This window comes from Scyliorhinus torazame, chromosome 18 (assembly GCF_047496885.1).
Source record: "Scyliorhinus torazame isolate Kashiwa2021f chromosome 18, sScyTor2.1, whole genome shotgun sequence".
Lineage (NCBI taxonomy): Eukaryota > Metazoa > Chordata > Chondrichthyes > Carcharhiniformes > Scyliorhinidae > Scyliorhinus > Scyliorhinus torazame.
The window spans coordinates 148559911-148576937 of record NC_092724.1 but is presented as its reverse complement, the minus strand read 5'-3'; the positions used below and the strand labels follow the sequence as shown (position 1 = coordinate 148576937).

Genomic DNA, 17027 nt, shown 5'->3' with positions numbered 1-17027 from the left:
TTATGGTTTGTTCCCAGAAATACTTTCATTGCATAGTTGTACAAGTAATTGTTTGATGTGCAGGCGAGGTTATTCAGTAACACAAACAAAGGAAGTTATGAATGCATTTCTGGACGAATCACAACTGGGTCATGCATAATTAGAGTGTTTTATAACTCAGTAATCTCCTATCATCTGGATGTCTCCACACACCCTCATTTCCATACATTGAACCAAACCCCCAATTCAGAGCATTTACAGTGCAGAAGGATGCCATTTGGCCTGAATATTCGGAATATACAGGATGGAATCTCCCCTTAAAAGCAGTTTTAAAGTTAAAATTTTAACTTTTCAAATTGGACATGCTGGATCATAAACAAATCATTTACATTTCAGTCTAAATCATGAAGACAAAGGTTGAAAAAGCAGCAGAAAGCAGATGTAGGTTGATGTCCATGCACATTTAGGAACGACCATTTAAAATAGCCCAGAACAAATTCCACTACCTGGGGATCCAGTAGAACCTGACAAGTCTGGCAGAGGAATTTAGAAAGAACCTACTAAGATGGGATGCACTCCTGCTTTCCCTGGAGGGGAGGGTGCAGCCGATCAAATGAACGTACTGCCCAGTTTTCTCTTCCTGCTTAGATCCATACCGATCTAGATCCCCGAGGCCTTTTTCCATTCAACAAAGACAATTATGGAGTGAGTGTGTGTGTGTGTGGGGGGGGGGGGGGGGAGAGAAGAGAGAATCCAAGAATCCCCAAAAAGTACTACAAGGGAGAAGAAATATGGGGAGCCTGGCCCTCCTGAACTTGCAAATCTACCACTGGACAGCCACGGCTGGTGAGTGAAGGACCCAGACACGGAATGGGTGAGGGTGGAGGAATCCTTTACAGGAACGACCAGCAAAACACTCAACAAGCCCAGTGGTGATAGCGAACTTGAGAACCTAGAACCAAATGAGGCAACGTTTCACTTTGACCAAAGTGTCCATCATGGCCCTCATCTGCGGCAACCATAGGTTTGCACCAGCCATGCTCGACGCCACCTTTAAGAGGTGGACACAGACAAGGGGGAACACTGACAGTTAGATATGCAGACTAGTGACCTTAGAGGAGCTGACAGAGACTGGAACTACCAAACGAGAACGAACTCCGACATCTGCAGGTCAAAACTTTCTCCGCAAGAAAACTATTATATACCATGAACCCAAGAAGCACAATGCTAGAGGAGTTACTGGACGTGGACAGTTTGGGGAAGGGAACCTGTGGGGACCTGTACGGATGACTCTTAGAAAGCAGTCGTTCACCACTGGATGAGAGATGGAAAAAATAGGAAGAGCTAGGGACGGAAATAGGGCGAGGACTCTGGAGCGAAGCACGGTGCAGGGTACCCCCACCTCCTCATGCTCAAGGATAAGCCTCATGCAGTTGAAAGTGGTGCACAGAGCACACTTTTGCTTTAATAAATTTAGAGTACCCAATTTTTTTTCTTCTTCAAATTAAGGGGCAATTTAGCGTGGCCTATCCACCTAACCTGCACATCTTTGAGTTGTGGGGGTGAGACCCACGCAGACATGGCGGCACAGAGCACACTTGACAAGAACCTGAACGAGCAGGATCTATGCGGTGGAGGACAAATGTGAATGGTGCTGGGGAGGGCCTGCCCGGACCGGCCAACCACGCCCACATGCCCCAGACCTGTTTGGTTCTGGACAGCCTTCATTGAGGCAATGTCCAAGGTTGTGAGGGTGAGGGTGGAGCCACGCCCAAGAGTGGCAGTCTTTGGGATATCGGACCAGCCAGAACTATTCATGGGGAAGAGGGCCAACGCCCTGGCCCTTGCTTCCCTAATCGCCCGAAGAATTTTGCTCGGCTGGCGATCAGCAGCACCACCCACAGCTGCCGACTGGCTGGCAGACCTGTCCGAATTTCTCCACCTGGAGAAGATCAAGTTCACTATCCGAGGGTCAGAGGCTGGCTTCCACAAAGTGTGCAGGCCGTTCACCAACTTGTTCCAGGATCTGTTCAAAGCCAACAGCCGATAGAGCGGGGGTGGGGGTGGGGAGGAGGCACGGGAGCCAAAGGGAGCAGACAGGAAAGGGGGGAGGGAGATCTACAGGAAAAAGGAGGGGGAGGCCAGAAAACAACAGACACCAGGGGGGCCTAGAACAAGACCACAAGAAAAGAACCCCCAAGGGAATAGGACAGGAAAAGGGGGGGCCCCAACAACAAAAGGTGGTGGTGGTGGGGGCGCACAACACTGCTCACATGCAAATAACTACCTATTGTACAGTGAAGGGCCCAGGAAAGGACATTCAAACAACAAATTAAGGGGGGGGGGGAAATCGGCACAGAGGAAAATGACATGAACATTGTAATCGGCACAGTTATTCTTACCGAATGTCGTGTATAATATGTAAAAACTTCAATAAAAACATTTACAAAAACACACAATAGACACTAAATCAGAGTGGAAAGAAATAAAAACATTAGTGGACAGTAAAAGTAAGGGGCACTACACAAAAGGCACCACAAGCATACGGGTCCCACAGCACGTCCTGACCAGGCAATAACCACAGACATTTCAGTACTGAAATTCCACTGCAACTGTGAAAGAGAAAGGGGTGGTGAGGCAGGCCTTTCAGCTTGATTGACAAAAGCTGATGTTAGCAGATAAACCAGAGGACAAGATTCTCCTTTTGGGAGACTATGGGCTAGAATCTCCGTTCCTGCGGCCAAGTGCCAACGCCAAGGTGTTTCACGACTGCCAAATTAGCACTAACCCCTCACTGATTCTGGTTCCAGGGAGGGGCTTGCACCGGCGCCTAGTAAAATGCCCGCTGATCGCGCAGAAAACGGGTGGAGAATGGCCGGGTCCCAGGCCGCGCATACGCATGACTGACGACCTGCAGCAGTCGCGCCGTTTAAACATGGCGCAATTGTGAGCGTAACCTAACCCGCAACCCCTGCCCACCCCCCACCAGTCCCCCCAGCATTTGCAGAAGAACCCCCCCACCCCCCGGCTAGCGGCACGGATCCCGGCCGAGTGTGGCGGTGCTAGACACGGTCCGCAGCCATCCTGCTGGGTTCACTCACGGTTTGGACCACACGTTTCCCACGCTGTCGGGAACTCAGCCCATCAGGTGTGGAACATCACGGGTGGGCCGGCCGATGACACACCAACATCGTTGAAATGGAGCATGTTGCGATGACGACAGTTTGGAGGGGGGCGGCGCAAGGCGGACCAACATGAAACCGGCGCCGGCCCCGACTTCAGCGTGAGATTCCATTCTCCGCCCGATCGCCAAACACTACTTCGGTGTCGGGCAACGGAGAATCCAATCCTATGTTTTCTCACTGGAGGAGAATTGTTACCGATTTACATTTCCCCCCGAGAGCGCAAATTGCAAAGTAATTCAGTAAACCTTACCATGCAAATTTATGCATGGCGAGGAATACGAGGGATTCCAGAGGGAATCCCGGCCTCGGACTGCCACTTGGAGCAAGCAGCCAGATAGTGAAGTCCCGTGGCCATACCCTCCTCCCCCCCCCCCCCCCCCCCCACAGCAAATCAGCCCCCACCCTCTATTCACCCCACTGCAAACAGCCCCTCCCCCATCCTCTATTCACCAAGTGCATTCCAATCACTCAAGCTGTGATTGCAATGCATTTACCGCTCTTTGATGTGTAAACACTGGGGTTTCAGCACTTAGTCACTCATCCTGAAAGGAGTTATCCCCTTGGTCCACCATGTCATGCTCACTTTCGGTGAGACCTGTGGTAATCCCTGCCCACGTGGTGCCCAGCCCAGAGGGCCGGAGAATAGGGGGCCAGATCCACTAAACGGATCCAAGCATTCATATATATCGTCCGGCTGTCGCGCAAGTGAACCTCGACCCTCCGCTAGCAGAGATTGGAGCATCATGCTTGGATCGGCACCCACCGATTCTGATTTCTTCATTCTCTGCCGCATCGGGTACCCCGCTACTTGTGGTGGACAGTGGAGAATCCACCCCAATGTCCTTCATAACATCAATAATTTAACCAGCTTGAGTCTAAGATTACAGAAAGTTCTACCAAGACAACCAACTAGCCCAGAATATTACAAACTATCCTTAGAGTTAACAAATTTTGATATCAAATTTGAAAACGCATCTTTTTACAGTTCAATAAAAGTGCAATGTTTTTCTATCAAGGGGCTAGAAAGGAGTGGGGTGTTTTGCAGACAGTAAGACCAATCAAGCTTGGTGAATATTTAATGTCACTGCCAACTGCGTTTATTATACTTCACAGGGAAGAAATCCTTAAAATTACATTCTGGAGCAATAATGGCATATGGAAGTAAAGCCATAATTTGCACAGGCTGCAACAGAAAAAAAAAAGGGAAAAAAATCACAGAACATGCAAAAAAAAAAGCGAACAGCAAATTCCAACCCAGTAGTTCAATCTCCAATCAAGTACTCTAAATCCAAGGTGAAATCTCAAAGTATAAACCCTTCAGTTTCTGTTTTACCGATATATGTTGTAACCTGAATTTCATAATTGACAAGTTATCATTCCAGCTCAGTACAAGCTTTATTTAATTAAGATTTTCTGTGAATGTGCAAGTATCATGCAGGTCTCCATGAGATGTTCTTATTTGGGAATATCGGCGTTGCACATGTAAAATTTCTCATCTACTTTGTCTATTTTCCCAATCATGATTTAACCACAAAAGTGAATAGGTTATTTAAATTGTGTAATGATTTTGGCTGTGGAAAGAAGAATGAAAAGTGACCCTCCCCCTTTTAAGTCCGACAAGGTGTATTTAATTTCATTATGCAGCTGTATATGTAAAAATTTACGGCTGCAATGTCTGAATATTCAGGTTACATTTCGGAACAGAATCATCGGACTAATTGAAGCATTCTATTGTCAACATTTCAAGCTTTAATCAGCTAACTGATGTCTATCCTAGTATTAGTGCTAACATACACTGCAGATTTTAATAGTAGCATGCATTTTACGCACAGCACTTGGATTTACTGGCAGAAGGCAACAAGTTCTATTTTCCCAAATTAATATTTGAATTTGTTTCTGATCCAAATGAGCAATCTACTAAATGACAGAACAACATCACACTCAGAAGGATCAAGGCTGGAAAGGACGCTGACAGATTATAAAGCACTGTTTTGCCACCACATTATGCTTTAATCAACCATTTTTCCAGAGTATTAGAATTTCCTGCAGTATTCTTCTGATAATTAAAAACATGAGTTTTGATGAAGGCATTTTCTACATTTGCAATTTTATTTTAAATGGATTACATTGAATTAACATGTACACATTTAAACCCTTCTTGACTATTCTGGGATTGGGAGTAGGGAAGGGAATGGAAAATAAAGCAAATTAATTTCTGAGGAGCATGCAACCCAGGAGGCCATTTGGTCCATCACGCCCATGCTGGTGCAGGTTATCCAATTATTCCCACTCCCTGTCCTCTTCGCTCATAGCCCTGTACATTTCTCCCTTCCAAGGAGGAGGCTTATCATGGCTTTTAAAGGAATTAGACAATTACACGGGGAAAAACTTGCAGGAGTACAGGGAAAGGGTGGGACAAGCTGAATTGTTCTTCCTTGGCATGGACACAAAGAGCGGAACGATTTCCTTCTGTGCTGTAACCATTTTATCATTCTTAGGAATCCTGTTGAAATTAACTATCATTCTTCAAGGAGCAATCAACTGCATTTTAACTGCTTTTAAAACTGCCATATGGTCTCTCTGGCAATGGAAATCAATTAGACACAGGATCAACAAACTCACTCAAATCTAGACAAAGGCATGTGTATTTTGAGAACTTATATAAACCACACAATGACGACTAGCTACAGAATATTTACTGCAAAACTCAACTCTTTTAATAATCAAACCAAACATAATACAATGTATTTTCCCTATTACTGTGAATATTAGACTGCAAAATTCAAATTAACAAATCATTTATTTCAGTAAAGCTAATCAACACTACCTCAGCATTCTTATGCACAACACAAAGAATATGCAGGGACGAGTGATAATTTCCAAATATCATAATTCTATTACAATCCGAGGGAAAAAATTAGTTAGCAAGTCGATACTGGAAGGAAATTTAATTGAAAAATAACAAGTGTTTATATCTCCAGCAGTATTCCAAATGTTTCATTACTCAAAAGTCCAGTCAAGTATATAGAAACCAATACCGACAGAGTCACCACTAGAATAACATTTCAAAGTCTTCAGAAAAGCCAAGAGCTTTTGAAAGAAAAAAGTTGCAAAATTTTAGGAGTAAATACAATCTCGCAGTTGTATTTTTTAAATGTTTTCTCTTCTAATGCAATTTTAAAGATACATGAAAATACTCTTTAAAAGCAAACATATCACTTCAGCCCATTTTTTGGGTTGTTATGGCATACATGCACAAAGTACGATGCTTTGGAATATACACAAATAGGATACATTTTTAGCACTTATAAGACTAGTTTAGGGTAACGTGATCAACGTGTTTCAGAGAGGTTTATGTTATGTCCATTTTAATTGGTCAGTTTCTGTTTTTTATTCACTTTTAAACAACACTACTTAGAAGTGCTCATTCTTACAGTACAGGCTCAAGGTTACTTATCAGCTTCAAATTTTATTCAAACATACCTGGTTTTCTATTTACACTTGGACACAAGAAAGCCTGGAAGCTGGACGCACAGAGCTCACTAACAGTCCCCATCACTCGATTCAATGTTTTATAATCCAAAAGCCATGAAATACATTTATTTCTGTGGATGTGGTCTTTTCTCTACACAGGCTTCACAGGATCATTTAATCTCACTGGTGGTCAGAGTCTAAGTTCTCTCCGAAATAGGGAAACACTATATATAGAGAGAAACCATATGACTGTCTCTTGATGCACGACTGCAGCAGACCGTCAGTAATTGAATTTCACTGGCCACACATCCAGGAAAGGCTTAAATATTTCCAAATTGCTAAGTATTACGATGTCACTGCCTGACAACCTGCATCACAGTCTTCATTCAGCCAATCAGATACACATAGACGAAAGCACAATCGATGCTCTAATTAAGCAATAAAGTCAAATAATTGTGAATTACTTTTATTTCCAACCCCACTTCTCTCCAGCCTCTCTTCAAACTGCATTCTATTAAATTTTCAATGAGGTGCTTTTAGTTATGATGAGGATTCTATGTTCACCTATGAAACCTTTTCAGTATCAAGTGTTCATCGTTGCTTAGCAACTCACTGTTCCATTACATAAAATGAACATGCTGCAAAAATGTACCACCAATGTTGTGAATAAGGTATTTTTTGAAAAACTGACAGAAATTACAAGCTAGTGTTACAAAAGGCCATCTTAAAAAGTGATTGCAACTATAAGTTTCTTCAAAAAAATGAAACATTTATTCCGCATGTGATTCCAAGGTTCCTCCTTCGATAGCAAACTAAACTTTATTCCCTAATTTACTGACAAAACACATGGATTGTTTCATACCTGACCACAGCACTGCCAATTTATGCCACGTTACAAAACATTCTACCTTCAGAGGATTTTTTGTGCAATGCTTTGAACCACTGACCCATCCTATTTTGCTTAAAGAAATATGCCCCTCAGACATTCATAATGAATTTCAGAAGTCTGCATATTTCTATGCAATGTGGCAGGCTGTGTGTAGAAATTTGGACAAGATATAAATGCATGTTGCTACTAAAAAAGGCTCGTTTTACAATGTAATTTTCTTGATAGGCTAGTTGATTTTTTCCACATTCAGAGCTCCATTTTTGTAAAAAAATGACTTTAAAATCAGAAAAATAGTGCTTGAATAGATTAATTCATGTTAATTTTTCTGCACAATCGACAACAGTCATGGTAAACCAAGATTCCAAACTCAGTTTGATTTAGAATTGCTGATCAAAGCTAAAGTTCTGCTCTTTTGCACTTCATGCAAAGCAGGAGTAAAACATCACATGGCTGTCTTCAAAGCCCAAACCCATAAACTCAATGGCATCAGCTGCCCATCTGATTGTTATCAATATATACTCATCTTAAACATTTTTTCCTTCAGAAATATGGGGCGCTATTTCCCGTCCAGTGATACCAAAATCGTGATCAGGCGGAGAATCGCTCATCAGCTGAAAACAGAGGTCAGCGCCGATCGCCCAATGGAACGGCATGCTTGGTGCCTCGATAGCAGCATGATGAGTTCCATGCAGTGCACCCGCATGCATATGCAAACAGTACAGTAATGCTCATTAGCATATCATTAATGGGCACGACCCAGCATGTTCCAGCCTCCCACGATTCTCTGCCTCTACCAGGCAGAATTGACAGTGGTGCGGTTCGCTTGTGATATTTAGAATCAAGAAACAAACGCCATGGCCGACAAGAGAGAGGAGGTAAGCCAAATTACCAAAGGCGCAACAGTCGGTTGACAGTTGTGCCATTGGCCAGGGGGTGTCTGCCAGGACTGGGGGTAGTGGCAGAGGGTGACCAGGAGATGGGTCCTGGGGTCAGGATGCCCCCTGGAACCGGGGTATCCAGGCTTTGACCACCAGTGCACCCATCCAAGGTGTTGCCCCACTTCAGGGACATCAGGGGAGCCGCAGAGTGTGCCTCGACCTGCAGACGCATGCACCATGGGCATCGGCACCCCCCTTGGCACACTGCCCCTTGCAGAGGAGATGTCCCGACAGTGAAACCCTTAGCTGGCCCTCCCCGCAGGATCATCGGCTGTCACCAAACCCTGCCTGCCGCTGCACCCCTGCCCCTGACCATCCTGTCACCAGACAAGTAGGCACAACCAGTGTGCCACACAAAGAACCAATAGGACGCCACAGCTGTGGTCCCAAGGGGTGCCCACCTCCCCTGGCCGAGCTCCATCTATGGGCCTTGCCTGCACGCATGCCATGAAGCATGGCACTGGTCAGTGCAGTGGCGCCCCATCCCCATCCCACACACATCCGAACGCCACACTGCTGGCAGGGTAGCACACGGTCCACCCACAGTAGACCCCACAGGAAGGCGCAGGACATGGGCCTTAGAGTGTACCGCTGGCATGAGTCGCCCCAGCCACCCGTACCCCTACCAGCAGGGACGGAGGACGGTTTTAGAGGACCCCCCAAGTGGCAGGCACCGACAGGGCTAGGGGTGCGGTGGGCAATGTGTCAGGGGCGGGGGATGGGGAATATGTGGGGGGGCAGGGGCTGCAGTGCAGGCCAGGGCCACCATGTAGCCCGTTGGACATGGCTGGGCACGGGAGTACTCACCATGCTAACAAGTCTGCCTTTTACTCCCTACAGAGAATGAACTTCGATATCGAACCAGGAGTGGTTGGTATGTGCCTAGCCTCCACAGCCCTTTCGGATGCACTGAAACTGCTTGAGCAAGAGGTGCTCAGGGAGGACCCTGCAGAACAGGCTGACCTGGGGAGGTTGTCCATCCTCACCCAGCACTGTCGACCAGACGGGCTGATGGGGGCCGCATTGGAGGCGGGGCAGGGGGGGGTTGCAGGGGTTGGTTCTTCCTGCACTGCTGCCTGGTCCTGGCGGTGGGGCCCACGGCACTCACTGCCTCTGCCACCAGCGCCTAGGCCCGGTTGGCATGTGGGTGGCAGCCGCCTGCCCACCGCAGGGAACAAGGTGTCTCACCTCTCCTCCACAGCCTCCAGCAGTGTCTCCAACTCTGTGTTGGCGAATTGCAGGGCCACTCTCCAGGGTGGCATCTTCTTGGCTGGAATGAGGAGTGGAGTGGAGAGTTGAGTGCTTAAATGCAGCTCCAGCCTATCAGGCTCTCCAGTCCCAATCACCGCGAATCCGACACTGGCGTCAGTTGGTATTGCACTAGTTCCATGTGGTGCCGAAATTCTCCCCATGTCAGCGTGGGTCTCACCCCACACCTCAAAGACGTGCAGGTGGATTGGCCATGCTAAATTGCCCACTAATTGGAAGTTTTTTTAATGTTCCATGTGGCGCCATGCTGGCCTATTAATATATCCTTAGTTGTACAGGGACCTACGACGCCATCATGGCTGTCGAAAACCCATAATTCAGTCCCGGTGTCAGCACTTAGTCTCTAAATGGAGGATCCAGCCACGACATTGTTGCACAATAGATCTGCTCCTTTAAATAAAAAGCCATATATTTCTGTATGGATTAGAGTAACAAAAAAATGTTTATTTATAGCACAGACATTGTTTTCAGATGACATCATTGCACAGCATGCTAGTGTACTAGCATACCATGTTAGAGTAAGAGAATGCCACTCCATCCCTCCAACTACATGGCAAGTTCTATTTCCCTGTTAATTGTCCTTCAAAGAGATTCTTTAACATATGGAAACAAATTGAATATCAGCCTTATGCCATACTTTTCTCCTTTTACTAATTTACAAGTGGCACTGGCGGAGCATTAACAGTAAAGTACCTGCCACCACATTGGACCAAGGAAAACTGTATGTTTGTTTCAGAAACAAAAAAAAAATACATGCATATCACAATAGAAACCAGGGTAGAAAATACATTTTAGAGCCACTGATAGCAGCAGTTTTATTTTCATTAAATTTCAATTTTAAATATTGCACATAAATTGATAGTGGAGCTTGTTTGATCAATTGACAACACATGTAAATTGATAAACATAGAACTATTATATAGCAGCAGTTAGGACCTGCACATGTCAGTGTTTTTAAAAATAACTTTGGTCTGATCCCCACAACAGAGCCAAAACGGCTATAGGACATCCAGGTATAGACTTGTCAGCCAGTTGAAGGTAGTGTTAACCAAAGAAATGGGAGGTTCAGTGGCCTAAGAGCTATTGGAAAATGTCATAATCAAAAAGTCTGAAAATATAAAATGCAAAATGTCAGCAAGTTTCACTCTAGACATTCATTGCAGAGAATTTTATTTTGATACCATCCGTAACATTCTTCTTTGAGCTGTGATTTCTTTGAAGCGCAATTTCTCCAACAAAAATAGAGTTTCTTTAGAAAATTATATAGGATTCCTAATTCCTAACAGAATGGAATGGTTGTGTATCCATCATTTTAGTATATATTGGAATGTCTTTCATACTAATTTAAGGAAATCAGCACCCAGTGATTTGTCTTGCAAAGTTTTCTACTGCTCTATAATCAACAACTTGATCTTCCAGCTGTAAAATTGAGAAAAGAGAAGGAAAATTCCATCAGAGCTCTTAAGAGCAGACATTTAAAGAAAATTCTAAAAATAAAACAATTTGAATTATTCTCATTAAAAATTAATTTGCGGTTTACAATATAGATTCACTGCCAAAAACCTAATTTTTATTGGAGCGCTTGAGAAAGATAGGCATCCTTTCTTTTTATTGGAGAAAGTGAACTAAGATTGTTGCACCGGACTTCACGATGGCAATACAAAAAGAGTGATTTAGCTCAAACTTGTATTTTTAAACAGGTTACATTTTAAGCCACATTCTAGTGTTTATGATGCTAGTTTTTGTATAATACCTACAAGTGATAGTTGTGCAACTTGCACTATAATATCTATGCTGCTGAAAGTTTCTTGAACAGACACACAATTAGTTTTAAAAATATCATCGACACGGTTCATTGAGTCTCTATAACATCATCATACTGGGTTATTTCACTTTGCATGCAAAGCCACAATGGTGGCACGTTTCTCATTTTTATTTTGTGTGGATTTTGAGCCTCATAGCATCAGGACCAGTGACAGGCAAGATTTTCCACTCAAGTTTTGAATTTAAGTATTCCCAGTTAAGTCATAATACAGGTGAAATGCAAAGTAAATGCCCTCTCCACTTCAGAACACAACTCAGCTGAACTGTGGTGCACACCAGCCATGCTGGCACTGATAACCACTCTGTACGAGACCACCAGCATTGTATCAATTAATATTAATGAGGGCAGTTTTGTCCACAAATTTACATCCACTCATTTGTCATTGTCCAATTGTATTTTATTTGTACCTTAATAATTACCAACTCCACTATAAGCTGGATGTTAATGTGCTTCATTAATTCACTGCCTTATTCAATTCTCTTGATATTTACATAACAGTTACTGGAATTAAAAATTTGAATGAAAACTTGTGATAAAAAGAATACATTATAGAAAGGATACAATCCAGCTTTATGTTTTACTGTTGAAGATAACTACACAGCCCATCTATAACTTTGGACGTATTTGCAACAGTGACATACTATATTGCAACATGTTTCCCCTTCATCCAAACTATGGATTGGATTTAATTGAAGTCAGGACAGTTTCTGGACGGGGGAAAAACAGTAATTCATTGGGATTTTGATGGAGGTGCTACTTAATTGCCATAAGAGACAGGCTCCCTGTCAATTTATTTTTAAAATTTAGGGTATCCAACTGCTTTTTTCCAATTAAGGGGCAACGTAGTATGGCCAATTCATCTACCCTGCACATATTTTTGGGTTGTGGGGGTGAAACCCGCGCAGACACTGGGAGAATACAAACTCCACACGTACAGTAACCCGGGGCCAGGAACGAACCCGTGTCCTCGGCACCAAGAGGTTGCAGGGCTAACCATTGTGCCACCGTGCTGCCCTGGCTCCCTGTCAAAGTAAAGTCAGAGTGTGGGCTATCAAAGCGAGAGGACCAATCACAGGTCTTCCATTCCGAGAGGAGCAGCAGCTTGCAATGGCAGGTAAGTTACAGATCGTGCTTCAATAGGGAAATACCCTAACTCAACTACTTCTTTAAATCTTTAAATAAAAATAGATCCAGCAGCCACAGTGGTATGATAAATACCTTTATGGAGCAGTTATGTGGCTAGTCCCGCAGACAAGCAGGTGGGGAGGGCTTCCAGGTTTGCTGCTAGGCTCCTGCCTTCAGACATCTATACCTGCACGATGTAGGAAACTGGAGGCCGACTGGAAAATACCAGTTGGTCGCCTGCAAAAGGGCTCAACAGGACTCTGAACAAGCTCAATCAGCTGCTTGCTGTGTGGAGGTGGGTAGACCTATTGGCCTTTGGCAAGAATGATGGCAGAAGTCCCCGGCCAACGGCACAACTGTCAGCGGAGCATGGCGGTGCTGGACACTGTCCGTACTCCCTATCTCTCTCTCCGCAGCCACCACGCCAGGTTCACGACTGTTGAGAGCACATATGGACCACACCGTCAGGAACCCAACCCATCGAAGGCAGAGCATCGCATGTTGGCCCACTAATGAGATGCGAACGCAGTTGATACTACGCACGGCCTGCGTCGCAATTACACCATCTTTCAGGGGGCGGAACATCACGATTTGGCGTCAAACAGCACCTGCCACGATTTTGGCGTCGTGAGCTATTCTCCGCCAGATTGCCGTTCCCGATTTTGGAGTCGGACAATGGAGAATCCAGCCCAGTGTCTTTGTTTATAGAGTGAGCTTATTACCGCATGTTTTAATTAACAAGGCATATTGCTATTAATACTGCAAACTATGAAGGCAAAGGCTGCCGAGAATGAGGACGACATACAGGGCCTGGTGGTGAAGACGGAGATGCACGAGGCACACCATAAACGATGTGTGGAAAGGCTGGAGGCACTGGAAAACAACGCGAGGAGGAACAACCCAAGGATTCTTGGTCTTCCTGAAGGTGCGGAGGGAGCGGACGTCGGGGCATATGTGAGCACGATGCTGCACTCGTTAATGGGAGCGGAGGCCCCGGCGGGTCCGCTGGAGGTGGAGGGAGCATACCGAGTGATGGCGCGAGGACCGCGAGCAGGAGAAATTCCTAGAGCCATAGTGGTGAGATTCCTCCGTTTTAAGGACAAAGAGATGGGCCTTAGATGGGCAAAGAAAACTCGGAGCAGTCAGTGGGAGAACGCGGTGATCCGCGTATACCAAGACTGGAGTGCGGAGGTGGCGAGAAGGAGGGCGAGCTTTAATCGGGCCAAGGCGGTGCTTCACAAAAAGATGATAAAATTCGGCATGCTGCAACTGGCAAGACTGTGGGTCACATATCAAGGGAGGCACCACTACTTTGAGACGGCGGATGAGGCGTGGACTTTTATCGCGGAAGAAAAATTGGAATGAGCGGGTTACTAAAAAAAAGAACGTTTGAAACAAAGTGGTGGGGCGAGTATGGGGGGCGAAGAGGGGGGTAAAAAGGGGGGAAAGAGGAGTTTTATGTTATTAATCCTGCGATGTGGTAACTTTTCTCTCTTCCACAGGAGGTGGTGGGGGGAGGAAAGGAGGTGGAGATGGGGCGGTGACCATTGGTGGCGGGGCCAAGGGGGAAGCGTGGGCTCGGTTCCCGTGCTATGATAATCATGGCGGGAATAGGGAAGCAGGAAGGAGGGGGCGTCGCACGGTGCGAGCCGAGGTCACGGGGGGAAGCCGAGGTCGGCCAGAGTTTGCTGACTTCTGGGAGCAACATGGGGGGTATAACTACGCTAGTGGGGGATCTAGCGGGGGGGGGGGGGGGGGTGGGAGGGGGGGAACTATTGGGCTGCTGCTGCTGGGGAGAGGAGGGAGCTGGTATGGGGTGGGATGGGCGGAGGGGCCACGGCCTGGGGGGGGGACACAGCTGCGTGGGAACCGGGTGAGGAGCTGGAAAAAGGGGATGGCTAACCGACAAGGGGGAGGGGTAAAAAGCCTCCCAACCCGGCTGATCACGTGTAACGTGAGAGGGCTGAACGGGCCGATAAAGAGGGCACGGGTACTCGCACACCTTAAGAAACTTAAGGCAGACGTGGTTATGTTACAGGAAACGCACTTGAAACTGATAGACCAGGTGAGACTACGCAAAGGTTGGGTGGGGCAGGTGTTCCATTCGGGGCTAGATGCGAAAAACAGGGGGGTGGCTATATTAGTGGGGAAGCGGGTAATGTTCGAGGCAAAGACTATAGTGGCGGATAACGGGGGCAGATACGTGATGGTGAGTGGCAAACTACAGGGGGAGACGGTGGTTTTGGTAAACGTATATGCCCCGAACTGGGATGATGCCAATTTTATGAGGCGGATGCTAGGACGCATCCCGGACCTAGAGGTGGGAAAGTTGGTAATGGGGGGAGATTTCAATACGGTGTTGGAACCAGGGCTGGACAGGTCGAGGTCCAGGACTGGAAGGAGGCCGGCAGCAGCCAAGGTGCTTAAAGATTTTATGGAGCAGATGGGAGGAGTAGACCCGTGGAGATTTAGCAGACCTAGGAGTAAGGAGTTTTCATTTTTCTCCTATGTCCACAAAGTCTATTCGCGAATAGACTTCTTTGTTTTGGGAAGGGCGTTGATCCCGAAGGTGAGGGGAACGGAGTATACGGCTATAGCCATTTCGGATCACGCTCCACATTGGGTGGACTTGGAGATAGGGGAGGAAACAGAAGGGCGCCCACCCTGGAGAATGGACATGGGACTAATGGCAGATGAGGGGGTGTGTCTAAGGGTGAGGGGTTGCATTGAAAAGTACTTGGAACTCAATGATAATGGGGAGGTCCAGGTGGGAGTGGTCTGGGAGGCGCTGAAGGCAGTGGTTAGAGGAGAGCTGATATCAATAAGGGCACAAAGGAAAGCAGGAGAGTAGGGAACGGGAGCGGTTGCTGCAAGAACTTCTGAGGGTGGACAGGCAATATGCGGAGGCACCGGAGGAGGGACTGTACAGGGAAAGGCAAAGGCTACACGTAGAATTTGACCTGCTGACAACGGGTACTGTAGAGGCACAGTGGAGGAAGGCACAGGGTGTACAGTACGAATATGGGGAGAAGGCGAGCAGGTTGCTGGCCCACCAATTGAGGAAAAGGGGAGCAGCGAGGGAAATAGGGGGAGTGAGGGATGAGGAAGGAGAGATGGAGCGGGGAGCGGAGAGAGTGAATGGAGTGTTCAAGGCATTTTCTAAAAAATTATACAAAGCTCAACCCCCGGAGGGGAGGGAGAGAATGATGGGCTTTCTGGACAGGCTGGAATTTCCCAAGGTGGAGGAGCAGGAAAGGGAGCACAGATTGAAATAGAGGAAGTAGTGAAAGGAATTAGGAGCATGCAGGCGGGGAAGGCTCCGGGACCGGATGGATTCCCAGTTGAATTTTACAGGAAATATGTGGACTTGCTCGCCCCGCTACTGATGAGGACCTTTAATGAGGCAAAGGAAAGGGGACAGCTGCCCCCGACTATGTCTGAGGCAACGATATCGCTTCTCCTAAAGAAGGAAAAGGACCCGCTGCAATGCGGGTCCTATAGACCTATTTCCCTCCTAAATGTAGACGCTAAGATTCTGGCCAAGGTAATGGCAATGAGGATAGAGGATTGTGTCCCGAGGGTGGTCCATGAGGACCAAACTGGGTTTGTGAAGGGGAGACAGCTGAATCCTAAAATACGGAGGCTGCTAGGGGTAATGATGATGCCCCCACCAGAGGGGGAAGCGGAGATAGTGGTGGCGATGGATGCCGAGAAAGCATTTGATAGAGTGGAGTGGGATTATCTGTGGGAGGTGCTGAAGAGATTTGGTTTTGGAGATGAATATGTTGTTATATGTAGCGGACCCGGCGGAGGGGATGCCAGAGATAATGCGGACACTTCGGGAGTTTGGAGAATTCTCAGGATATAAACTGAACATGGGGAAAAGTGAGTTGTTTGTGGTGCATCCAGGGGAGCAGAGCAGAGAAATAGAGGACTTTCCGCTGAGGAAGGTAACAAGGGACTTTTGTTACTTGGGGATCCAGATAGCCAAGAATTGGGGTACATTGCATTGGTTAAATTTAACGCGATTGGTGGAACAAATGGAGGAGGACTTCAAGAGATGGGACATGGTATCCCTGTCACTGGCAGGGAGGGTGCAGGCGGTTAAAATGGTAGTCCTCCCGAGATTTCTCTTTGTGTTTCAGTGCCTCCCGGTGGTGATCACGAAGGCTTTTTTCAAAAGGATCGAAAAGAGTATCATGAGTTTTGTGTGGGCCGGGAAGACCCCGAGAGTGAGGAAGGGATTCTTACAGCGTAGTAGGGATAGGGGGGGGCTGGCACTACCGAGCCTAAGTGAGTAATACTAGGCCGCCAATATCTCAATGGTGAGTAAGTGGATGGAA

At 46.5% G+C, this 17027-nt stretch overlaps 1 protein-coding gene across 3 annotated transcripts in view; it reads right to left on the bottom strand.

Moving 5' to 3' along the window:
• Nucleotides 1-17027, bottom strand: part of cyth1b (cytohesin 1b) — a 298861-nt gene that overhangs the window by 226026 nt on the left and 55808 nt on the right. The window contains exon 1 of one of the 3 annotated variants that reach the window (XM_072483572.1): nt 6648-6850. The exons of the other annotated variants lie outside the window; for them this stretch is intronic. Within the exon in view, the coding sequence (XP_072339673.1) occupies nt 6648-6720 (73 nt within the window). The 5' untranslated portion in view covers nt 6721-6850. Of the gene's footprint in view, nt 1-6647; nt 6851-17027 lie in introns of those variants that run through there. 3 annotated transcript variants of the gene reach the window in all.